Source organism: Tachyglossus aculeatus, chromosome 5, assembly GCF_015852505.1.
Source record: "Tachyglossus aculeatus isolate mTacAcu1 chromosome 5, mTacAcu1.pri, whole genome shotgun sequence".
Lineage (NCBI taxonomy): Eukaryota > Metazoa > Chordata > Mammalia > Monotremata > Tachyglossidae > Tachyglossus > Tachyglossus aculeatus.
Genome location: NC_052070.1, coordinates 32,668,781 through 32,695,653, shown reverse-complemented (window position 1 = coordinate 32,695,653; position 26,873 = coordinate 32,668,781). Strand labels below are relative to the sequence as shown.

Genomic DNA, 26,873 nt, shown 5'->3' with positions numbered 1-26,873 from the left:
TCATCGCCAACCCCTAACCCATGTCCTGCCTCTGGCCTGTAACGCCCTCCTTCTTCAAATTCAGTACACAATTACTCTCCCCTTCAAAGTCTTATTGAAGGAACATCTCCTCCAAGAGGCCTTCCCAGACTAAGACCCCACCATTCCTCATCTCCCACCCCCTTCTGTGGTGCCCTGAATTGTTCCCTTCGCTCTTGCCCCTCCCCAGCCCCAAGGCACTTATGTACATATCTATAATTTTATTTATATTCATGCCTGTCTCCCCTCCTCTAGACTGTAAGGTTGTTATGGGCAGGGAATTTGTCCCCCTCGTCCCCCTCTCCATCCCCCCCATCTTACCTCCTTCCCTTCCCCACAGCACCTGTATATATGTATATATGTTTGTACATATTTATTTTACTTGTACATATCTATTCTATTTATTTTATTTTGTTAGTATGTTTGGTTTTGTTCTCTGTCTCCCCCTTTTAGACTGTGAGCCCACTGTTGGGTAGGGACTGTCTCTATATGTTGCCAACTTGTACTTCCCAAGTGCTTAGTAGAGTGCCCTGCACACAGTAAGCGCTCAATACGAATGATTGATTGATTGTTGATTGTTGTATTGTACTCTCCCAAGTGCTTAAGTACAGTGCTCTGCACATAGTAAGCACTTAGACTATTGATTGAATGAATGCTCTGCACACAGTAAATGCTCAATAAATATGAATGAATGAGTCTCAAACTCCAAATAATAATAATAATGGTGATTCATTCATTCATTCAATTGTATTTGAGTGCTTACTTTGTGCAAAGCACTGTACTAAGTGCTTGGGAAGTACAAGTTGGTAACATATAGCAGCATGACGCAGCGTGGCTCATTGGAAAGAGCACAGGCTTTGGAGTCAGAGGTCATGGGTTCGAATCCCGCTTCTCCACATGTCTGCTGTGTGACCTTGGGCAAGTCACTTAACTTCTCTGAGCCTCAGTTCCCTCATCTGTAAAATGGGGATTAAGACTGTGAGCCCCACGTGGGACAGCTTGATCACCTTGTATCCCCCCCCAGTGCTTAGAACAGTGCTCTGCACATAGTAAGCACTTAACAAATGCCATTATTATTATTATTATTATTCTAATATAGAGATGGTCCCTACCCAACAGCGGGCTCACAGTCTAGGAGGGGGAGACAGACAACAAAACAAAACATATTAACAAAATAAAATAAATAGAATAGTAAATATGTACAAGTAAAATAGAGGAATAAATCTGTACAAACACATATACAGGTGCACCTCCCAGCTGCCCTTTCACCAGAGCCTGGCATATCTGTGGTTATGCACCAGCCCCTGCTCACAATAAGCTTACATTCTACTTTCCCATAGCCCTTTTAAAGGGGAACAGGGAAACTGCTGGAGATGTGATAAAGTCAAAAAAGTCCCCGGGCAACCAGGATAAGTCATTTCCACCAGCTTGCAACCCAAGCCCCGACCTGCTCCATGGCCTGTGAACATTCAGACACAAAGGAGAGGCAGCCGCAGACAATCAGCCAATCAATGGCATGTACTGAGCGCTTACTGTGCAAAGCACTCTACTAAGAGCTTGGGTTAAGTAACACCAGAATCACACTTCTGCTTTGGGAGTAAAGGGGAAAATTGGGCTGGCACTTTTAGTGGTATGTTGCTATATGCCGGGAACTGTACTAAGCGCTGAGGTAGATATAAGGTAATCAGGTTGGACACAGTCCACGATCCCAGTGGTCTTAGAGTAATAATAATAGTAGTAGTAATAATAATAATGGCATTTGTTAAGTGCTTACTATGTGCAAAGCACAATTCTAATCGCTGGGGAGGATACAAGCTGATCAGGTTGTCCCACCTGGGGCTCACAGTTAATCCCCATTTTACAGATGAGGTAACTGAGGCACAGAGAAGTTAAGTGACTTACCCCAAAGTCACACAGCTGACAAGCGGCAGAGCCAGGATTAGAACCCAGGACCTCTGACTCCCAAGCCCGGGCTCTTTCCACTGAGCCATGCTGCTTCATTGGTAATAATAATAATAATAATAATGGCGGTATTTGTTAAGCTCTTACTATGTGTCAGACACTGTACTAAGTGCAGGGGTAGATACAGAGAAGCAGCATGGCATAGTGGAGACAGCACAGGCCCAGGAGTCAGAAGGTCATGGGTTCTAATCCCAGCTCCACCACTCCATTCATTCACTCATTCAATCATATTTATTGAATGCTTACTGTGTGCAGAGCAGTGTACTAAGCACTTGGGAAGTACAATTCAGCAACAGAGACAATCCCTGTCCACAATGGATTCACAGCTAGTCTGCTGTTTGACCCTAGGCAAGTCACTTCACTTCTCTACCTCATCTGTAAATGGGGATTGAGACTGTGAGCCCCAAGTGGAACAGGGACTGTATCCATCCCAATTTGTTTGTATCCACCCCAGAATTTAGTACAGTGCCTGGCACACAGTAAGCACTTAAATACCACAATTATTGTTACTATAATAAAAGGTAATCAGGTTGGATACAGTCCCTGTCCCACATGGGATTTACAATCTTAATCCCCATTTTAGAGATGAGGAAACTGAGGCACAGAGACGGTAAGTGACTTACCCAAAGTCATGCAGCAGGCACATGGTAGAGCTGGGATTAGAACCCAAGTCCTTCTGACTTTCAGGACTGTGCTCTACCCACCAGGCCATGCTGCTTCTCAATTTCCTATCAAAAGACAAAAGACAATCTTGAAATTGCATATTTCCCCAGATTCTTATTCGTACCGTAGAGTGTCTGGAGAACAGTGATCGCTTCCTTCCACTCCCCTCTCCAAATGACCTGTGATGAGGACAGCCACCCCGGAGGTTGAAGGAGAGTGGTTTGGAAGGGAGGTAGGAACTCACACCAAAAGGTGAAATCCCAGGTGGCTCCCCACAAAACCTTGTTATTCCCTCTCCCTGACACAGGAAACACAGCGACTTGTGGATGAAATTAAGGAAAGGCTGGAAGAGGAGGAGAGGCGATGCCAGATGTCCTTGATGGCTTCATGGGATGAATGCAAGTCATGTTTGGAAAGCATCTGCATGAGATTTTATACCACTTGCCAGCCAAGTTGGTCCTCTGTGATAGATAAGGTAAGAAAAAAGCCACATGGCCTAGCAGAAAGTTCTTACTACAGTGTTCTGCACACAGTAAACACTCATTCACTCAATCATATTTATTGAGCGCTTACTGTGTGCAAACCATTGTACTAAGAACTTGGGAGAGTACAATACAACTAAAGGTAACAGACACAATCCCTGCCTGTAATGAGCTCAATCTAGAGGAGGAGACAGATTAATATACATAAATTAATAAATTACAGATATACCTATGTGCTGTGGGGATGGGAGGGAGGAAGAATGAAGGAAACAAGTCAGGGTGTGGTCAGAGAAGGCTTCTTGGAGAAGATGTACTTTCAATAAGGCTTTGAAGTAGGGGAGAACACTTATCTGTCTGATATGAGGTAGGAAGGCATTCCAGGCCAGAGATAGGATGTGGGCGAGAGGTCAGCGGTGAGACAGAGGTGACTGAGGCACACTGAAGAGGTTAGCATCAGCAGAACAAAGTGTGCAGGTTGGGGAGTAGTAGGAGAGTGGTGAGGTAAGAGAGGGCAAGGTGAATGACTGCTTCAAAGTCAGTAGTGAGAGTTTTTGTTTGATGCAGAGATGGAGGAGCAACCCCTGAAGTTCCTTGAGAAGTGGGGAAACATGGTCTTTATGTTTTTAAAGGAAAATGATTTGGGCAGCAGAATGGAGTGTGGATTGGAGTTAGGAGAAAAGGGAGGCAGGGAGGTCAGCAAGAGAACTGATACAATGATCAAGGTGGGATAGGATAGTGCTTGCATTGATATGGCAGCATTTTGGATGGAGTGGCAGGGGCAGATTTTGGAGATGTTGTGAAGGTAGAACACACAGCTGTCACAGGCTCCGGGGATCATAGTAACCAGGACCTTCCTGGACTGGGGGAGCCTCAGTGACACACAGTAGAAGTTAAACCACACCTCTGATCACCAAGGTTAATGTGTAAAGTTTTTTACTTAGTTTTACCAGCATGCACAGGAGTGACACACACACACTCACCCCACCAAGAATCCAGTACCAGTCTGTGTGATCAAAGGAGCCCATTCTGCCAATGCTTCTTCTTTCTGCTTCCAAGTACTGCTCTCTGCATGCTTCCTTCTTGCTTCTCTTCCTCTACATGTTTCTGCACTCCTCCATCCTGCCTCAAAATACCCTCAGGTGTGCCCCTTTTTTGGCATGCCTCAAAGCAACCACCTTTTATCTGGCTTAGGTATGGCAGCTGTGGCTTCAGAGGTAGCAGCCATTGATTGGCCCAGGCCCATTACCAGGTAGAGAGAGAATCCCACACCTCCCTCCATGCTCTCCCCCCACAGGTCTGCAATCACCTGTCTCAGATACAGCTCATTAGTGCCTTCACAAACTCTCGCTTGTTGTTTGTGGGATCACAAATAGTCACTAACAGGCACCTTGTTGTGGGTTCATCACAACAGGATTTTAGTGATGGCATGAATATGTGGGTTGAATGAGAGAGAGGAGTCAAGGATAATGTCAAGATTATGGGCTTGTGAAACCAGAAGGATGGTGGTGCCATCTACAGTGATGGGAAAGTGAGTGGTAAGGCAGGATTTGGGTGGGAATGGACCGTCTCTATATGTTGCCAACTTGTACTTCGCAAGCGCTTAGTACAGTGCTCTGCACACAGTAAGTGCTCAATAAATATGATTGAATGAATGAAGCACTTAGTACAGTGCTCTGCACACAGTAAGTGCTCAATAAATACAAATGAATGAATGAATGAATGAATGAATGAATGAGAAGATGAGAAGTTTAGTTTTAGCCGTATTAAGTTTGAGGTGATGGAAGGGCATCCAAATAGAGATGTCTTGAAGGCAAGAGGAAATGTGAGACTGCAGAGAGAGAGATCAGGGCTAGAGATGTAGATTTGGGTGTCATAAGCACAGAGGTGGTAATTGAGGCCATGTGAATGATTGAGCTCTCCAAGGGAGTGGGTGTAGATGGAGACGAGAGGGGGACCTAGAACTGAACTTTGAGGGACATCCATAGTTAGGGGAAGGGAGGCAGAGGAGGAGCCCACAGAAGAGATTGAAATTGAGCCAGAGAGATAAGAGGAGAAGCAGGAGAGGACAGTGTCAGTGAAGCCAAGGGTGGGTAGAGTTTCCAGGAGATGGTGTGAGCGACTGTGTCAAAGGCATCTGGGAGGTTGAAAAGGATGAGGATGAAGTAGAGGCCATTGGATTCGGCAAGGAGATCATTGGTGACCTTTGAGGGGGTGGTTTCTATGGAGTGAAGGGGAGGGAAGCCAGATCAGAGGAGGTTAAGGAGAGAATTGGAGTAGAGGAACTTGAGACAGTGGGTGTAGACAGCTTGCTCAAGAAGTTTGGAGAGGATTGGTAGGAGGGAGACGGGTGATAACTGGAGGGAGCCGTGGGGTCAGGGAGGATTTTTTTAGGTTAGGGGAGATATGGGCATGTTTGAAAGCAGTGAGGAAGAAACCACTGGAGAGTGAACAGTTGAAGATGGCAGGGAGGGAAGAAGGAAGGGGGCAAGTGTTTTGATGAGGTGCAAAGGAATGGGGTCAGATGCACAGGTGGAGGGGGTGGACTGAGCCCACTGTTGGGTAGGGACTGTCTCTATATGTTGCCAACTTGTACTTCCCAAGCACTTAGTACAGTGTTCTGTACACAGTAAGTGCTCAATAAATACGATTGATTGATTGATTGATTTTGAGAGAAGGCAGGAGATTTCAATAAATACGCTTGAATGAATTGAATAAAGGAATGAATGAAAGAGTACGGACCTGGGTGTCAGAGGACCTGGATTCTAATCCCCGCTCTGCTGCTTGTCTGCTGTATGACCTTGGGCAAGTCACCTCACTTCTCTGTGCCTCAGTTACCTCTTCTATAAAATTGGGATTACGACTCTGAGCACCATATAGGGCAAGGACTGTGTCCAACCTGATTAGCTTGGATCTGCCTCAGTGCTAAGTGCAGTGCCTAGCACATAGTATTTAACAAATGTTGTTAAAAGAAATCAGGTCTTGGGATTTTTCCATGTGAAATATTTAGATACTGTTGTAGTTTCAATCCATGACTTTACGTTCGTGAGGAGGACTGGCCTAGAAGAGTAGGTGGGTATCCAAGGGGAACTGTTGGCCAAATGAGCCCAAGTCTCTTGATTATCCAAGCACAATTTATGAGAGAGTTTGAAATTGCTGGCTGGCCCTTCAGGTAATCCTGGAGTGCTCCAATACAGCCATCTCCAGTGGACATAGAGATTTTTCTATTTTTTTTATGGTATTTAATTGCTTACTATGGGCCAGGCACTTTAGTAAGCACTGGGGTAGATACAAGCTAATTCATTCATTCAATCATATTTATTGAGTGCTCACTGTGTGCAGAGCACTGTACTAAGTGCTTGGGAAGTCCAAGTCGGCAACATATAGAGATGGTCCCTACCCAATACCGGGCTCCCAGTCTAGAAGGGGGAGACAGACAACAAAACAAGACAACAAAACAAAACAGGCTAATCAGGTTGGACACAGTCCCTATCCCACATTGGGCTCCCAGCCTGAATCCCCATTTTACAGATGAGGTAACTGAGGCACAGAGAAGTTAAGTGACTTGCCCAAGGTCACACAGCAGACAAGTGGCAGAGCCAAATTAGAACCCAGTTCCTTCGGGGTTTGGATTGCAAGTCCTTAAAGACAAGATGAGCCTCTTGAGGGACAAGGTCAATGTTTAATTCACCACCCACCACTGGCATATGTCCTGCCTCTGGCCTGGAACATCCTCCCAAATCAAATCTGTAGGACAAATACTCTCCCCACCTTCAAAGCTTTATTGAAGGCACATCTCCTCCAAGAGGCCTTCCCAGATTAAGCCCCACTTTTCCTCATCTCCTACTCCCTTCTGCGTCACCTTGCTCCGTTTTCTCTTCCCCCCGGCCCCACGTTACTTAGGAATATATCTGTAATTTTATTTATTTGTTTTGTATTTGTATTGTATTTTCTCCCCCCCACCCAGGGCTGTAAGCTCATTGTGGGCAGGTAATGTCACTGTTTATTGTGGTATTGTACTTTCCCAAGTGTTTAATACAGTGCTCTGCACATAGTAAGTGCTTAATAAATGTGATTGAATGAGGGCTCACCTCCTCCAGGAGGCCTTCCCAGGCTGAGCCCCCTTTTTCCTCTCCTCCTCCCCATCCCCCCCACCCTACCTCCTTCCCCTCCCCACAGCACCTGTATATATGTTTGTACAGATTTATCACTCAATTTGTTTTACTTGTACATATTTATTATTCTATTTATTTTGTCAATGATGTGCATCTAGCTTTACCTCTATTTATTCTGATGAGTTGACACCTGACCACATGTTTTGTTTTGTTGTCTGTCTCCCCCTTCTAGACTGTGAGCCCGTTGTTGGGTAGGGACCGTCTCTATATGTTGCCAACTTATACTTCCCAAGCACTTAGTATAGTGCTCTACACACAGTAAGTGCTCAATAAATACGATTGAATGAATGAATTAATACTCTTTCCCAGCACTTGGTACAGTGCTATCCCTCCAGAAAGCCCTTCATACTATTAATATCACTACTATACCTAATCTTTACTCTGAACCAGTAAATAGTGCTCTTCCCTTGGAGATGATGCTTAATTAACACTGACAGACAGGGTGAAATCTCAAGAACTTTTGGGTCAAGTGCCATAATCCCATAAATGAACTGCATCAAGCCTTTCTATACTGGAGATATTCAACTTCAGTGTGGTTTCCAGGTTATGCCAGGATGCTTAACCAATAGAATATTCCAGCTGGGCTCTATAGACATGGTCTACAATGCCTGTCCAAATTTGCAGTCTTGGACAGGATGAATTTCTGGCTTGGGATGGAAAACCAGGATATTATTCCAGGTTCTTCTTTCCTGGGGCTGACAATGCCTCAGAAAAGCCTTGAAAAGTGGGCCACGTGGCAGCAATAGGAGCTTCAGACTCTATCTTCCCTGACAAAAATGAATGATATATTCTCATTCATTCTCTCTCTTTCTCCTCATTTACTTGGGTAATAGCCCATTTCCCCCATTGCTGTCATGAGCTTGCCTCAGGGTGTGAGGTGTGAGGTGCCCAGGAGGGAAAGTGAATTTTTGACTCCATTTGCTTCCTATCCAGGTTGAAAAGTTTTTCAAAAAAATACCTCCAATCATTTTTCCTCTCCGTGAAGTTCAAGGGAGAGATGCCCCCTCCAGTGGAAACCTTGAAGAGGAGGAAGAGGAGGAGGAGGATGTCCAGTTCACAAAGATGGAGGATCAATTTGGCCAGCTAAGCCTGGATATCAGCTCCCTGTTTGAGAGGAGTACTGATTTTTTCAGACAGATCCAGCAAGAATTTGATTTGACTTTTCAGTCTTATTTCCTGTCTGACACAGAGGTAACTAAGCCTGCGACCTCAGAGGCCCCAAAGAGAAATGTTGGTTTTTTGAAGAACTGGGAGATCCCCAACCTCTTTCAGCTAATTTTTGATTTTAGCCGATCCATTTTTGAAGGTGTGAGCGAAGTGATGACTGAAACCCTGAACAGACTCCAGGAGACAATCAAGGATTTGTCAGAACAAGCTAAAGGCAAGTAGAGTGTTAAAGGATTGAAGAAGCAGCAGCTCAGAGAAGCAGCATGGCTTAATGGAAAGAGCACCGGCTTGGGAGTCAGCGGTCATGGGTTCAAATTCTGACTCCGCCAATTGTCAGCTCTGTGACTTTGGGATAGTCACTTAACTTCTCTGGGCCTCAGTTACCTCATCTGTAAAATGGGGGTTAAGCCTGTGAGCCCCCCGTGGTATGTGATCACCTTGTAACCTCTCCAGCGCTTAGAACAGTGTTTTGCACATAGTCAGCACTTAATAAATGCAATCATTATTAAGAAGAATTGAACTCTGTTGATGGGGGAGGGTAAACAGAGTAGAGAAGCAGCGTGGTGTAGTGGATAGAGCCTGGGAGTCAAAAGGTCATGGGTTCCAATCCTAGCTCTCCCACTTATCAATGCTGTGTGACCTTGGGCAAATCACTTCACTTCTCTGTGCCTCAGTTACCTTATCCGTAAAAAGGAGATTGAGACTGTAGGAGCCCCACATGGGACAGGGACTGTGTCCAAACCAATTTACTTGTATCCACCCCAGCACTTAATATGGTGCCTGGTGCACAATAAGTGCTTAACAAATACCCCACATTATTATTACTATTAATACTAATAATACACAGTCAGCAATGGAGGAGGTAGAAGAGCTAACACCTAGGCTAAGGAAACAAGGAGGTTTTGTTTTTGACGCTGTTCTGCCTCCCCACCACTGGCCCAAACATCCAGCCCCAGTCTTCTAATAATAATAATAATAATGGTGTTCGTTAAGCACTTACTGTGTACCAGGCAGTGTACTAAGCCCTGGCAGGGACACAAGTAAATTGGATTGGACACAGTCCCTGTCCCACATGGGGCTCACAATCTTAATCCACTTTTACAGATGAGGCAACTGAGGCACAGGGAAGTGAAGTAACTTGCCCAAAGTCACACAGCAGACAAGTGGTGGGGCTGGGATTAGAACCTAATAATAATAATAGTGGTGGTATTTGTTAAGCGCTTACTATGTGCCAAGCAGTGTTCTAAGCGCTGGGGTAGATACTAGGTAATCAGGTTAACCCATGTGGGGCTCACAGTCTTCATCCCCATTTTACAGATGGGGTAACTGAGGCACAGAGAAGCTAAGTGACTTGCCCAAAGTCACACAGCTGACAAGCAGCAGAGCCGGGATTAGAATCCACGACCTCTGGCTCCCAAGCCCGCGCTCTTTCCACTAAGCCACACTGCTTCTCTAATAATATATCAGTCAATCAAACAATGGTATTTATTGAGCACTTATTGTGAGCAGAGCACTGTAGTGCTTGGGAAGAACAGTGTTGGTAGACATGTTCCTTTCCCACAACAAGCTTAATATACTTGAGGGAAATCTTCACTCAAGGGCATTGGTTGGCTGAGGCCTCTTGTATCATGGGCTAATTCTTTCACTGAATAAATGTGTGGATACACATCTGTTGAGGAAAGGGGAACTAAGTTTCATTACCTTGTTTAGAAGGAAGACTGAAACATTTCCTTTCAAGAACATGTTAATCACGGATTGTAGCCCTGCATGAATGCCCTCCGGGTGATTTGGGATCAGTCACTGCAATCTGGAACTTCTTTGGAAAGCACGATTCTGAGAGGTTTTTATTCAAAAGCAAACTCTCACCTGTCCCACTGAGGTGCTTGTTAGGAAAAAAGGCAAGACACTTATAAGACGCCACCTCCAAAACCAGAAAGGGAAAATATGCCTTAACTCTAGACTGAGCTCATTCTCTAGACTGTGAACTCATTGTGGGCAGGATTGTGTCTTGTGTCTCTAGTACAGTGTTTTGCACACGGTAAGCGCTCAATAAATATGATTGAATGAATGAATGAACTCCAAGAGAGTCCCATGATCTCACCTCTGCCAGAGAACTAGATGTCTAAGAGAAGCAGCTTGGATCAGTGGAAAGAGCATGGGCTTTGGAGTCAGAGGTCATGGGTTTGAATCCCGGCTCTGCCAATTGTCAGCTGTGTGAGTTTAGGCAAATCACTTAACTTCTCTGTACCTCAGTTTCCTCATCTGTAAAATGGGGATTAAGACTGTGAGCCCCTGGTGGGACAACCTGATCACCTTGTAACCTCCCCAGTGCATAGAACAGTGCTTTGCACATAGCGCTTAATAAATGCCATTATTATTATTATTATTAGGACATGTTTGAAGTCAAAAGCCTGCTCCCTGCAGTATTCAATTGAGGGAAATCTTCAAAATCTACAACATAAAAAGAGAAAAAACTGAAACCTGGCTCCGGGTGCCTAGAATGATGTACAGAATTATTCAGAAGCAGGTGTCCCTGTAAGGTCTAAGAGAAAGCATGCTATATCAATGGTATTTACTGTGTGCAGAGCACTGCACTAAGCACTTGAGAAAGTACAATACAACAGAGTTGGTAGACGCAGTCTTTGCCCACAAAACGTTTACCGTCTAGGGCTTCTCTTGCCAGGTGGCTGTTCTGTGACAGCTGAAATCCCCCCTCTCACCTCCATTAGGGTCAGTTCTTTGCTGGTGGTTTTGTAACTGAATATGCCACAGCTAGCAGCATCTGAGCTAGTTTCCCCCTAGCCAGGCCATTGTACAATTGGCCTCTCTATGAGAAGAGGTCACCTTACACAAAAGAGTCAGGTATGCGGCCAAAGACAGGATATATTACACTGTATCCTTCCTGTACCGCTGTTATTGTGTAGGGCGGAAGCCAGTCCAGCAATGGAAGTCTAATTCTGACCAGTGGGTTTCCCGAGTGACTCTGGATGTCTATGCTGGCTAGCTGGCCTGAGAGAACTCAGTCACCAATGTGGCCACCTAATTTTCGACAGAAGTGGCAGGATCACAGCCTAAATAATCCAATGATTTAGGCTGTTACGGGAAAAATTTCCCTCAGTCAAGAGAAAGATGTTGATGGTATTGACTCCTGTACGATCAGAAAGTGACCCTGAAAGTAAGGTCCAAACGAACAACTCCATGCTTCTGTTCTAATAATAATAATAGTGATGGTACTTGTTAAGCGCTTACTATGTGCCAAGCACTGTTCTAAGCACTGGGGGGATACAAGGTGATCAGGTTGTCCCACGTGGGGCTCACAGTCTTAATCCCCATTTTACAGATGAGGGAGCTGAGGCATAGAGAAGTGAAGCGACTTGCCCAAAGCCACACAGCTGACAGTTGGCGGAGCCGGGATCTGAACTCATGACCTCTGACTCCAAAGCCCGTGCTCTTTCCACTGAGCCACGCTGCCCAGAAGTATGGCAGCCAGGCCAGAACAAACTTGAGCAGTCTCCCTGGCTTATGCCTATATGGAGTCTGGCCCTCTTTTTCACCCCCCACCCCCTACCTCATTGCTGGAGAATTGGCTGAGTGAGACTAAATCGTCCCTGTAACTAATATTTCATGGGCTCCTTCTGAGGGAGAGTATTTTAAGGAAAGACACTGTTGTTCCAGTTTTTTAATGGTATTTGTTCATTCATTCATTCAATCGTTTTTATTGAGCACTTACTGTGTGCACAGCACTGTACTAAGCGCTTGGGAAATACAAGTTGGCGACATATAGAGACGGTCCCTACCCAACAACGGGCTCACAGGCTAGAAGGGGGAGACAGACAACAAAACAAAACATGTAGACGGGTGTCAAGCCATCAGAATAAATAGAAATAAAGCTAAATGCACATCATTAACATAATAAATAGAATAGTAAATATGTACAAGTGAAATAAATAGAGTGATAAATCTGTACAAACATATATACAGGTGCTGTGGGGAGGGGAAGGAGGTAGGGTGGGGGGGATGGGGAGGAAGAGAGAAAAAAGGGGGCTTAGTCTGGGAAGGCCTCTTGGAGTAGGTGAGCTCTCGGGCTTTGAACAGAGGAAGAGCGTTAAGTGCTTATTAATTAATAACAATAATAATAATAATAATGATGACATTTGTTAAGTGCTTACTATGTGCCAAGCACTGATCTAAGCGCTGGGATAGATACAAGGTGATCAGGTTGTCCCACTTGGGGCTCACAGTCTTGATCCCCATTTTACAGATGAGGTAACTGAGGCACAGAGAAGTTAAGTGACTTGCCCAAAGTCACACAGCTGACAAGTGGTGGAGTTGGGATTAGAACCCACGACCTCTGACTCCCAAGCCAGTGATCTTTCCACTAAGCCATTATGCGCCAGGCACTTATTCTAAAAGTTGGAGTAGATACAAAGTAAGTAGATTGGACACAGTCCATGTCCCACAAGGGACTCACAATCATAATCCCCAATTTACATATGAGATAACTGAGGCTTAGTACAGTGCTTAAGCACTTAGTACAGTGTTTTGCACACAGTGAACACTCAATAAATACAAGTGAACGAATGAGGTCCAGAGAAGTGAAGTGACTTCACGAATCGAGCATAAACTCCTCACCCTGGGCTTCAAGGCTGTCCATCACTTCGCCCCCTCCTACCACACCTCCCTTCTCTCCTTCTCCAGCCCAGCCCGCACCCTCCGCTCCTCTGCCGCCGCTAACCTCCTCACTGTACCTCGTTCTCGCCTGTCCCGCCGTCGTCACCCATCCCACATCCTTCCCCTGGCCTGGAATGCCCTCCCTCCACGCATCTGCTAAGCTAGCTCTCTTCCTCCCTTCTGAGAGCTCACCTCCTCTAGGAGGCCTTCCCAGCCTGAGCCCCCTTTTTCCTCTCCTCCTCCCCATCCCCCGCCTCTGCCCTACCTCCTTCCCCTCCCCACAGCACTTGTATATATCTGTACAGATTTATTACTCTATTTTACTTGTATATATTTACTATTCTATTTATTTTATTAATGATGTGCATATAGCTATAATTCCATTTCTTCTGACAATTTTGACACCTGTCTACATGTTTTGATTTGTTGTCTGTCTCCCCCCTTCTTGATTGTGAACCCGTTGTTGGGTAGGGACCGTCTCTATATGTTATCGACTTGTAGTTCCCAAGTGCTTAGTACAGTGCTCTGCACACAGTAAGCGCTCAATAAATACGATTGAATGAATGAATGATGACTAAGGTCACAGAGTAGATAAGTGGCAGAGCCAGGACTAGAACCCAGGTCCTTCTGTCTCCTAGGCCTGTGCTCTATCCACTAAGCCACCAGTAAAATTGACTCTGTACCTGTGTGCTGAGCACTGTACTAAGCCCTTTGAAGAGTGCACTAGAATCAGTAGATATGATCCCTGTCCACAATGAATTTACAATCTTATTGATTCTCCAGCCTATCTCATTTGTCATCTGACCTTAGATTTTGAGCCCCTTGAGAGACAGAGACCATGTCTAAATTCCAGCCTGTGTATTTTCTCCCAGCACTCAATATATAATAATCATTTTGATAGTTGTTAAGCACTTAATATGTGCCAGGCACTGTACTAAACACTGGGGTGGATACAAGCAAATAGAGTTGGACACAGTCCCTGTCCTATTAATTACTATTTTACAGATGAGGTAACTGAGGCACACAGAAGTAACTTGCCCATGGTCACACAGCAGACAAGTGGCGGAGGTGGAATTAGAACCCAGTTCTTCGTGGCTCCCAGGCCACTGTTCTCTCCATTGGGCCACACTGCTGCCCTGCACACAGTAAGCGTTTAATAAATACATAAATACTACTCAACACAAAGGACCCATGGAAGCTCTTTTTGTGGCGTGGGGGATATGGTTGACGTGGGTGCTGCTATGCCTTGGCCATGCCAGGCATGGAGAAGCAGCATGGTTCAGTGGAAAGAGCACAGGTTTTGGAGTCACAGGTCAGGGGTTCAAATCTCGGTTCCAACAGCTGTCAGCTGTGTGACTTTGGGCAAGTCACTTAACTTCTCTGTGCCTCAGTTACCTCATCTGTAAAATGGGGATTAAGACTGTGAGCACCCTGTGGGGCAACCTGATCACCTTGTAACCTCCCCAGCGCTTAGAACCGTGCTTTGCACATAGTAAGCGCTTAACAAATGCCATTATTATTATTATTACTATTATTATTATTATTATTATTATTATTATTATTATCATTATTATTTCCTCTCAGGGATCGGGCCTAGTTGCCAGGGGATCCAGGGAAGCAGCATCCGTCCTTTGTGTATGGTAGGGTGGGTAATTCCCAACTGTGTTTCCCGCAAGATGGGTCCTTGTCTCCAGAGCAGATCCTTTAGCCTTGAGAAGCCTAAAAGACAATGCAAAGCCCAGCTCTGTGAGGAAAAGACGTGTACGATGATGACACATTGTGTATTGTGGAACGCGGCCTGATACACCACTCCTTTTTGTTCGTTTCACCCGTATTTTTCAGCAACACACACATCCAAGTTTTAACCTCTGCCAGAAATTCTGTTCTGACGAAACACTTGTAAATCACGTACTTGGAATCAATGTGGAAATGTTTTGGGTTCCCTTTAGATTTGGACCAAAGGGGAGTGCTTACTGAGCTCTCACCGGGACATAACAGAGCACTGTGTGGACAACTGCAACGGAATTCTTCTAAATGTCTCCAATTTAATGAGAGATGCCAAAAATGTCAGAATAACCTATTGAAAGGTAAATCAGCATTTTCTTGTCTGTTTCTATAGTAACCTGCTCAGTAGATTCAAATGTTTTCTTACAAGCTTCCGAGTTGGTCATTTTTTTTAATTTGCATTTTTTCTTTACATTTATTTTTGTAATTAGTTCCCACTTTTCGATCCTTAATTTGGAAACGATTGAATCACTCTGCATCGCTAACTCTTTCACAAATGATTTGTTTCCTCCACTTCGATTCTACGCTTTGTTCATATGTGAGCATACATTTGGATGTACACACGCTCAATTTCTGCCGTACCTGCAAATTTGGATTCAAAATTCAGTTCTGACATTTGACGTCTGCATTGATGAATCATGGATTGGCAGGATAATAAAACAGCAAAAGGTCTAGTGGAATATGTCAACTCAATTAACATCGGGGGGCAATAGTTCAGTTGTCAATTTAATTTGTCATCGACCCCTAGAGAAGTTGCCAATTCAAATCATCATGACTTGGGAGCTATATAGACTGTTTGCCCCTATGGGATTGTCCCCAACATGATTATCTGTTTCCTACCTCAGTTCTAGTAATTACATGGCACAAAGTGCTTAAGAAATACCATAATATTATTATTACTACTATTATTATTAGTACCATCCTTGCTAGAGTGGATGAAGTAAACGGTTTAGCTACCCCCTCTGAGCCTCAGGGTTGTACCAACTAGATCTCCACTTGGCCTAGTGGGTAAAGCACGGGCTTAGGAGTCAGAAGGACCTGGATTCTAATCCTGACTCTGCCACTTGTCTGCTGTAGGACCTTGGGCAAATCACTTCACTTCTCTGTGCCTCATCTGTAAAATGGAGATTAAGACCGTAAGCCCCATGTGAGACATGGACTGTGTCCAACCTGATTAGTTTGTGTTTACCCCCATGCTTAGTTCAGTTTCTGGCTCATAGTAAGCACTTAACAAATACCATACAACAAACAATTCATTATCCTAGAGGAAGATCTTCTAGTTGGTGCACAATTTCCCTCACTTAGAACCCACCGCTGGTGACACTAGAAGGAAGCAGCATGGCGTAGTGGATAGCACACAGGCCTGGGAATCAGGTCATGGGTTCTAATCCCAGCTCCACCACTTGTCTGCTGTGTGACCTTGGGCAAGTCATTTCACTTCTCTGGGCCTCAGTTACCTCATCTGGCGAGCCCGTTGTTGGGTAGGGACCGTCTCTGTATGTTGCCAATTTGTACTTCCCAAGCGCCTAGTACAGTACAGTGCTCTGCACACAGTAAGTGCTCAATAAATATGACTGAATGAACGAATGAATGAGATTGTGAGCTCCACTTGGGACAGGGACTGTGTCCAACTTGTTTTGCTTGTATCCACCCCAGGGCTTAGTACAGTGTGCAGCACATAGTAAGCACTTAACAAATACCACAATCATTATTATTAAGACAACACTACTGAAATTGCCTACTCCACTGAACCTGACAGATTTTAAACAATCTGCCCTCTCTCACAACCAGCATCCTGCCACCCAGTGCTTAATAACGCAAGCTTCATTTTTTCCCCAAAGGAATAAATGATGATCCTTGTGTTGATTACGGTGTTATCACTTTTCCCTTTGTCCAATTCCTCAATAATGATTGACTGTTGGTCTAGTCGTTAGTTGATTACTAGCATTTAAGTCATCGATTTAGTCATTTCTAGATCAACTGTGTCAACTCAAAAAATCTATTCTTCCATTTGTATCTTTAAGGGTTCACTCTTCCTAATAATGACTGAACTCAGTAATCTCGATGCAAATCTTAATGGGAAGAAACGTATACTGGAAATTCAGAAGGTCCCTTAATCGTTCCATCCATGTAAAAAAATCAGTTAATTAGACAATGTAAACAATTCATCGGCCTTACAGAGATGAAGCAATTTTCTATTAAGATTCTTTAAAGATCTCGCAGTTTAGAAAAGAATTTTACTTTAATGCTTTCACACATGAATATGGAATAGTATTTTTTTCTCCCATATTAAAAAGGCCTGTCCTCAAAATCAAATACAGTCAGAAGCCATGTAAATTTCTACAATGCAAGTGTCTTACTGTTTTGGACACTTCTAAACATTAAGTGAATACTATTTTAATGAAAGAAAAAGCTATTTACTCTTGGGTTGTTTAAGAGATTTAGAACTTCAATTTTCATGAAGATACATTGATATGATTGTAAATCATTCCTCCCTCAAAGTAAAAAGAGGATAACTGAGATTTTCAATAGGAGTATTAGGGTGTTCACTTATCCATTATTAAAGTTCTCCTAAAACATGGGGCTTGTGAACATGGGGCATGTGGGATTCTAGACTTTGAGCCCACTGTTGGGTAGGGACCGTCTCTACATGTTCCCAACTTGTACTTCCCAAGCACTTAGTACAGTGCTCTGCACACAGTAAGCACTCAATCAACACAACTGAACTGAAAGAACCTCACTTTAAGAACTTTAAGGTGCTTTGTTAGATTGTGAGACCCCCGAGGGTCAGAAACTGTGTCTAATTCCCAACTGTGTACTCTCTCCCAGTGCTTAGTACAATGTTCTGCACCCAAATAGTGCTTAGTGAATACTGTGACTGCTATGGGGCATGCATATCCTCAGCAGCTCCATGTACATGCACACATTTTCTTCCAAAATTGCAATCGTGTTCTAGTTCTCTGAGAGCAGGGATCATGTCTATTTATTGTAAACTCCCAAATGTTTAGTAGAGTGCTCTGTTCACAGAAAGCCCTCAATAGCATTCATTGAATGACCAATCCAGAGAGACAGGGTTTTTTTGGAAAGAACATTCCCTAGTATCCCAGCAACTTTCTATATTAAAAGCAGAATAAAGACTGGTGTTATGGGAGAAGTGAGTTGAAATAAAAACTGGACAGAAATACCCAATTTCCACCTACGTTTCATCTCCTCCACCAGATCTCCCGTGTCCACTGTTCTCCAATCAATCAATGGTATATATTGAGTGCTTACTGCATGCACAGTACTGTATTCAGTGCTCTGGAGAACACAATAAGTTAGCAGACACATTCCCTGACCACAGTGAGTTTACCACTACTGAGCCTTGTCCTGCCCCACTACAGGCGAGGAGTCTAGATAGGGAAAAACGCATCAGCATCCTTGGGTACCTGGTCCCAATCAGCCAAACTATTCTATTTATTTTGTTAATGATGTGCATATAGCTTTAATTCTATTTGTTCTGAGGATTTTGACACCTGTCTACATGTTTTGTTTTGTTGTCTGTCTCCCCCTTCTAGACTGTGAGCCCATTACTGGGTAGGGGCCATCTCTATACATTGCCAACTTGTACTTCCCAAGCACTTAGGACAGTGCTTGGCACACAGTAAGCGCTCAATAAATACAATTGAATGAATGAACGAACGAATAATCAAGTGTGAGGTACAGCGTGGCCTAGCCTGGGAGTCAGAAGGATCTGGGTTCTAATTCTGATTCCGCCACTTATCTGCTGTGTGACCTTGAGCAGGTCACTTCACTTCTCTGTGCCTCCATTACCTCATCTGTGAAATGAGGATTAAGACCGTGAGCCCCATGTGGGGCAGGGACTGTGTCCAACCTATTAGCTTGTATCTACCCCTGCGTTTATTACAGCGTCTGGCACATAGTAAGCCCTTAACAAATACCATTTAAAAAAAAAAGAACATGGCAAAATAACCCGGCCAGATTGACACCAATGGGCCGTTTTTCATTTTGAATCATTGAATATATAGCAAATCCTTCACTGTGCTCTTATTCAAATTACCAATTCTGTGAACAAATACAGATGAAATTTTTCCCTTTGCAAACAGGTCATTGTCTTCAAGTTAAATTCTCTGTCAGCAATTGATCCTTGTATGGGTTGGTGAGCTATTACAAATGTGCCAGACAGAGGGGAATAACCAGTTATTGCTCTGTTTTAATTGAACATCCAGTAAATAGACCATAAAATTGCTGAAGTCTTCACCCACAGTACTTTCCTTTGGGCCAGATTCTATCACTGAGGAACGTCTGCATTTTGGAAGCTGCACTAACTCATTCAGGCCACTGGGACCCCATTACTGCAATGAAGCGGCAATTCAGTAAATATTTAATATTTGATTTATTCATTTAATAGTCACTATACAGTACACTGTAAATTACATCGGACAGGTTGCCATTATTGCACAGAGCCTTTGGGCAGGAGGGCCAATACCCTTTTTGACACCAATTCTAGCTGGTCTGAAATCCCACAAACTACGAACGACCCTCTTTGGGGGAGCCGGCAGCAAGAATTGGTCTCCAAAGGAAAGCCTGTCAATGCGGCCTGAGCGGATGAGCCTGGAAGTCAGAAGGACCTAGGTTCTCATCCCGGTTCCGCCACCTTTCTGCTGTGATCTTGGGCAAGTCACTTCCCTTCTCTGTGCCTCAGTTACTTCATCTGTAAAATGGGGATTAAGCACCATGTGGGACACGGACTCTGTCCAACCCTAAGCCCTCCTCTCCTCTTCTCCCTCTCCCTTCTATGCCGCTCTTACTTGCTCCTTCATTCATCCTCCCTTCCATCCCCACAGCACCTATATAAATATATGAATATATCTGTAATATATTTGTTTATTCATATTAATACCTGTCTCCCCCTATGGCCTGTGAGTTTGTTGTGGGCAGGAATGTGCCTGTTTGATGTTATATCATAGTCTCCCAAGCATTTAGTTCAGTACTTTGCACACAGTAAGTGGTCAATAAATATGATTGAATGAATGAATGAATGAACCCGATTAGCTTGTGTCTACCCCAGTGTTTAGTACAGTGCCTGGCACACAGTAAGCACTTAATGAATACCATTTTAAAAAAGCTTTTATTTCCTTACCCAAGAGTGCCCTGGGGTTCCCGAGCTGCACGTGAACTTTGACGATGCCTTCAGACTAGCCAATGTGTCCAAACATCAGTTTGCCGAGATCTTCCAAGTGGTAGAGCATCATATGGAAGACACCGTCTATTTGATGGGGAAGTTGAGAGAGAGATTCGGATGGGTGTCTGAACTGTCCAACCGGACTGTAAGATCTGAGAACATCTTCAATGTAACCAAGGTGCTGCCTCAATCTGAAACACGGAGCTTCCTTATTTGGGGAGGGGGCTGCAGTGGGGAGAGAAAAAAGGGTTGTGCTGACCCCTGGATTAGACATTGGGAGAGTCTTCTGGGTCAAACTGCAGCCTTCAAAACATTCAGTCCTTACTAAATGTATGTTAATCCTCTGGACTGTAACTCCAGAGATTAAATTTATTCGGATCTAAATCCTTTTAGTGGGGCAATAACATAACAATCAACCTATTCAAGCTTCGTTTTGCTGAGATCCTTAAAAAAATCATTCATCTGAATAACCAGGCACTCTGGAATTAAGGTCCCAAGGAATAGACACAACTTAATTTTCTGAGTCTCATTTTCTTGTATTTAAGGGAGAAAACTGTGGTGGATTGGCAATAACAAGAGACACCCACCCTGGCTTTCCCAAAAAGTTCCATAAATAACAAAATGCTGAATCTTTGAGCCTTAGACTAAAAAAACCCAATGATATTCCCAAAAGAAACAAATGATAACCACAACTGACCATTCCTGAATTTCCCAGAAAGGGCAGTTTTAGAAAATTGCCAAGAAAACCCAAAAAACTGGTTACTTCAGATTCTCCTTCAATTCTCCAATTTAGTAATACAGAGCAATTAAAAGGCAATTTACTTTTCAACTCCAGATGACAGACTGTTACTGTGGGAGCACAACTAGTATGCAAGGAGAGCTCACGATCCCAAGAGTTCAAATTCAGAAAGGGGAACTAATCTTATTAAACCTAGCCTCAAAAAGGTATCCTGTATAACTCAGGTTTACAAGGGAGAAACTAGAGCCATTTAAGATTGAAAAATGCTCTCTGATTATGAATAGCCTGCAGCTCTGGCACAATCATTGAATAATCAATCCCACTTTTCTGCACTTTCCACTATGAACCAAAGCGCCAGTCTACAAAACTACACTAAGTAAAATGTATTTTGAGGGTCTTTAAATATTAAATAAGGCATTTATGGGGATATAAACTCCTCATGTAAAAGAACATTAAAGGGATATTTTGCTCAGCTAGAGTAAGTTTGTAATGAGGACGCTTTGAATATTTTATTCAGTGGTCTATGGGTTCATTTATTCCACCGTGTGGCTGGAGGAACTGTTACTTCACCCTGAGAATATTTCTATGAATTATTCTTTGGTTAACATCAAATGGGGAAGGAAGGATAACTAGCACTTAGGAGAAATTTTCATTTGATTTCGAGTCTTCGGCTCTGGCAGACATACTAACTTAATTTTCACAGCTCTAGAAAATAACTGTGTTTACTCAAGTTCAGGAGGACTGGACATTAGCAGAATTCATGGTTTCCACTCCATTCAGCTGATTTAAAGAAAATCAATTACAGGGGTGAACTGAGGAGGATGCCAAAATTTCAGAGGCTGTGGCTGATGATGACAGCAGCATATAACCTTCTTCTCCCCCTCCTCTCCCTCCCCATCCCCCCACCTTACCTCCTTCCCCTCCCCACAGCACCTGTATATATGTTTGTACAGATTTATTACTCTATTTTACTTGTACATATTTACTATTCTATTTATTTTATTTTGTTAACATATTTTGTTTTGTTGTCTGTCTCTCCCTTCTAGACTATGAACCCGTTGTTGGGTAGGGACCGTCTCTATATGTTGCCAACTTGTACTTCCCAAGCGCTTAGTACAGTGCTCTGCACACAGTAAGCGCTCAATAAATACGACTGAATGAATGAATATAAGATGCTTTCTACTCTTCCCCTGCAAAAACAATTATGAAACATCAAGATTGGAAATGGGTAGACTTGAAAGTCTGTTGAGATATTACAGTGAAAGTGAACATTGGTTTTCTTCTAGGTGGCCCCACGAAACCAAGTAGAAAACTCAGCCGATCCAAATGACACGGAGGTGGAGGTAAATATCCTGACTTCACCCACTTTAACCATCAGGGTTCCTGATGAGTTAAGCCCGGAAGACTCAGCCTTCATTGAATATGTAGCTGAAGAAGCACTGCGGCATTACAAACAGAATTTTTAAGCCTGCTTTGGTAAGCGATTTGCATGATCAATGGTACTTTAGAGAAAAATGATTATCTCCATGGATTTTTTTAATGGTATTCATTGAGTGCTTACCATGTGCCAAGCACTGTACTAAGCACTGGGGTAGATATAAGCTCATCAGGTTGGACACAGGCCATGTCCCATACGAAGCTCACAGCCTTGATCCCCATTTTACAGATGAGGGAACTGAGGCACAGAGTAGAGAAGCAACTTGCTCCAGGTCACACTGCAGATGAGTGGTGGAATCAGGATTAGAACCCAGGCCCTCCTGACGCCCAGGCCCATGTTCTATCCACTAGACCATGCTGCTTCTCTAAACTAAGGCAGGTGATAGCACTTGGGCTCAGTTTTTCTCCTTTGCTGTCCAGGAGTTCAAGCATACGTATTTCTAAAGAAATCAATCAGATGTTGAAAAAGAAATCTCACTAGGATTAGGGTTCAAAAAGGTCTGTGGTGGTAGGAATGGTTTTGTCAATGAATGAACTGGTGCTCTGTCCATTAGGCCACACTGCTTTTAATGGTTCTGTTTAGACGTCAACGACATGCTTGTTATGGGCAAGGAATGTGCCCACTGTTGTACTGTACTCTCCCAAGTGCTTTGTACAGTGCTTTGCACATGGTAAGTGCTCAAAATATACCACTGATTGGTTGATTGCTACAATAAACTCTTGCTTTTTTAAACTTTGGGATAAGAGCTACTATTCAAGTAGACGCTATTGATTCCCTTGAATTACAATAAAGTGCAATCTTCAAAACCACCAAGGAAAGTGGGTGGGCAGTATTTCTACCCCAGCGCTTAATACAGTGCCGGACACATAGTAAGGGTTTAACATATACCGTTCCAAAAAAAAGAAAGAAACAAAAATCTGACTTCATGTACCTGTAACTCAAAGCAACAAAAGACTAAGTGGAGGGATAGAGAAGCCCTGGGAAAAAACAATCATTCACTTGAAAACTGGCCAAATCTTTCAGATAGTGCAACTCAAAATACACAGGACTTCTAGTAATAATAACTGTGATATTTATTAAGTGCTTACAATGTCCTAAGCATTGCACTAAGACGATAGAGATATTGATGATTCATCACATGAATATCTTAAATGAACAAGTCAGTAGTGGCAAATTGTGGGGGATTCATAAATCAATTTATGCTTTACTTAATATTTTCAGTGTCCAAATGCACTGAAAATGATTTTGCTTTTACAGATTTAGCCCTAACTTAAAGACAATAATTTGGGGGATAAATAGGTTCCATTGGGTCATACCCTATTTCTACTACAGCAATGGTTGAACTGAGGTGACCGAGGCTGCCGTTGTTCGTTGTGAGTTCGTTGTGAGCAGGGACTGTCACTCTTTATTGTTGTTTTGTACTTTCCCAGATAGTTCAGTGCTCTGTACACAATAAGTGCTCAATAAATACGACTGAATAAATGAATGAAACAAATGGTCCCCAAAGGTTTCTACAGCATCCTTCTTTTCCCCTGCCAAACCAGAGCTTCCCATTCCCCTGGCTCCAATCCCACTCCCTGCCCTGGTGCTGCCAAGAAGGGGAGGAAGAATGGCTTTTGAGTCTAGCAGAGAGCCTGTTGGCTTTCAGAGCAAAGACCAAGACCCAACTCAAGCGCTTAGTACAGTGCTTTGCACACAGTAAGTGCTCAATAAATATGACTGAATGAACTTGAAACTAGGAAAAAAAAATCAGGTTAGCACAGACCTTCTCCAAACACAAAGGTAAGTCTCCAAATGCAAAGGTAAATGTAGCTCTTAAAGGGATCCTGTAACTGATTTACATACACTTTTTTTATGGCATTTGTTAAGTGCTTACTATGGGCCAGGCATTGTAGTAGGCACTGGGATTGAGATGAGCTAATCAGGTTGGACACAGTCCCTGTCCCACATGGGGCTCACAGTCTTAATCCCCATTTAACAGATGAGGTAACTGAGGCACAGAGAAGTGAAGTGAATTACCGAAGGTCACACAGAAGACAAGTGGCAGAGCTGGGATTAGAACCCTGGTTCTTCTGATGCCCAGGCCCATGTTCTATCCACTAGGCCATGATGCGTCTTTAAGCTAAGGCATCTGACAGCATTCATTCATTCATTCAATCAATCATATTTATTGAGCGCTTACTGTGTACAGAGCACTGTACTAAGCACTTGGGAAGTACAAATTGGCAACAAATAGAGACGGTCCCTACCCACCAACGGGCTCACAGTCTAGAAGGGGGGAAACAGACAAAAAAAAAAAACCCAAAACAAGTAGATAGGTGTCAATACCATCAAAATAAATAGAATTAAAGCTTTATACATATCATTAATAAAATGAATATAGTAAATTTGTACAAATAAAATAAATATAGTAATAAATATGAACAAATATATACAAGTGCTGTGGGGAGGGGAAGGGGGTAGGTCAGAGGGAGGGAGTGGGGGCGATGGGAAGGGGAGGAGGAGCAGAGGAAAGTGGGGGCTCAGTATGGGAAGGCATCCAGGAGGAGGTGAGCTCTCAGTAGGGCTTTGAAGGGAGGAAGAGAGCTAGCTTGGCGGACATGTGGAGGAAGGGCATTTCAGGCCAGAGGAAGGATTTGGGCCAGGGGTCGACGGCGGGGCAGGCAAGAACGAAACCCAGTGAGGAGGTTAGTGGCAGAGGAGCAAAGTGTACAGGCTGGGCTGGACAAGGAGAGAGGGGAGGTGAGGTAAGAGGAGGCGAGGTGATGGACAGCCTTGAAGCCGAGTGAGAGTTTTTGCTTGATTCAAAGGTTGATAGGCAACCACTGGAGATTTTTGAGGAGGGGAGTGACATGCCCAGAGTGTTTCTGTACAAAGATAATCTGGGCAGCAAAGTATTGACTGAAGCAGGGAGAGACAGGAGGATGGGAGATCAGAAAGGAGGCTGATGTAGTAATCCAGTTGGGTTAGGATGAGAGACTGAACCAGCAAGGTAGCGGTTTGGATGGAGAGGAAAGGGTGGATCTTGGCGATGTTGTGGAGATGAGACAGGCACCTGGGCAGTTTTTCTCCTCTGCTGATGGGGAGTTCAAACATAATTTTTTTTAAAAATCAATCAGATGTTGAAAAACATCTCACTAGGATTAGGGTTCAGAATGGTCTATGCTGACAGGAATAGTTTTGTTAGCAAATGGATTTCCCATAGATGAATATTAGTTGATTGATCTGGTGATATAGGGGATTGAGGTTTCAGTTGTTATGTGGATAATCATAATCAAATGAATATCAAGAAGATGCCAACATAGTAAAGGGTCTGAGGTTGAGTTTGGAGTTGGGTTCATTTCCATTTTCTTATGGCATTTGTTAAGCACTTACTATATGCCAGGCACTGTGCTAAACTCTGGGGTAGATACAAGCTAATCAGGTTGGACACACTCCCTGTCCCACATAAGGTTCACAGTCTTAATGCCCATTTTACAGGTGAGGTAACTGAGGCACAGAGAAGTTAAGTGAATGGCCCAAGGTCACACATCAGACAAATAGTGGAGCTGGGATTAGAATCCAGGTCCTTTCTGACTTACAGGTCCGTCCTTGCGGTTCTAGAAAAATTGGAAGTTTCATGCCTGATACAATGTTTGGGAGATTAAAACCTATAACCATCTCTTCTTCTAGCAAAAGAGACAGTAGAGTTTCCAGTACTGATCATAATAATTATGGTAATAATAATTGTGGTATTTGTGAAGTTCTTACAATGTGCCAGGCACTGTACTAAATGCTTGGGTGGTTACAAGATAATAAGGATGGACAAAATCTCTGTCCCACATGGGGCTCACAGTCTAAGAGAAGCAGCATGGCTCAGTGGAAAGAGCCCGGGCTTGGGAGTCAGAGGTCATGGGTTCTAATCCCGGCTCCGCCATTTATCTGCTGTGTGACTTTGGGCAAGTCACTTGACTTCTCTGTGCCTCAGTTCCCTCATCTGCAAAATGGGGATTAAAACTGTAAGCCCCATGTGGGACAACCTGATTACCCTGTATCTACCCCAGAGCTTACAGCAGTGCTTGGCATATAGTAAGCGCTTAACAAATACCAACATTATTATTATTATTATTAAGTAGGAGGGAGAACAGGTGTTTGGTACTTTCCAAGCGCTTAGTACAATGCTCTGCACACTCTCAATAAATACGATTGAATGAATGAATGAATTCCTCATTTTACAGATGAGGAAACCGAGATATGGAGAAGGTAAGTGACTTGCCAAGGTCACAGAGGGGGAGAGTGGCAGGGCTGGGATTAGAACCCATGTCCTCTGACTCCCAGTTTTGTGATCTTTCCACTAAATCCACACTGGTTCTCCAACTAAAGTCTAGAAATTCCTCAATTCTGTTGCGTCAGCAGCTCTGTACAATATAATAGTAATAATAATATTGATAATGGTATTGGTTAAGTGCTTACTATGCGTCAAGCACCGTGCCAAGCGCTGGGGTAGAAATAATAATTTAATGTATGCAGCCTTAAGAGAAATAGTAGGGAATTGAATGCATCTCTAAAAGTTCCCTCTCTAAGACAGCAACCCGAACATGGGTGCAAAATC

The 26,873-nt window shown here is 43.6% G+C and overlaps 1 protein-coding gene across 1 annotated transcript in view; it reads left to right on the top strand.

Moving 5' to 3' along the window:
- Window positions 1–22,310, top strand: part of CLUL1 (clusterin like 1) — a 30,572-nt gene extending 8,262 nt beyond the window's left edge. The window contains exons 3-8 of the mRNA XM_038747267.1: window positions 2,951–3,118; window positions 8,231–8,678; window positions 11,583–11,639; window positions 15,085–15,222; window positions 20,069–20,274; window positions 22,131–22,310. Coding sequence (XP_038603195.1) covers window positions 2,951–3,118; window positions 8,231–8,678; window positions 11,583–11,639; window positions 15,085–15,222; window positions 20,069–20,274; window positions 22,131–22,310 — 1,197 coding nt within the window. The remainder of the gene's footprint in view (window positions 1–2,950; window positions 3,119–8,230; window positions 8,679–11,582; window positions 11,640–15,084; window positions 15,223–20,068; window positions 20,275–22,130) is intronic.
- Window positions 22,311–26,873: the final 4,563 nt, after the last annotated feature.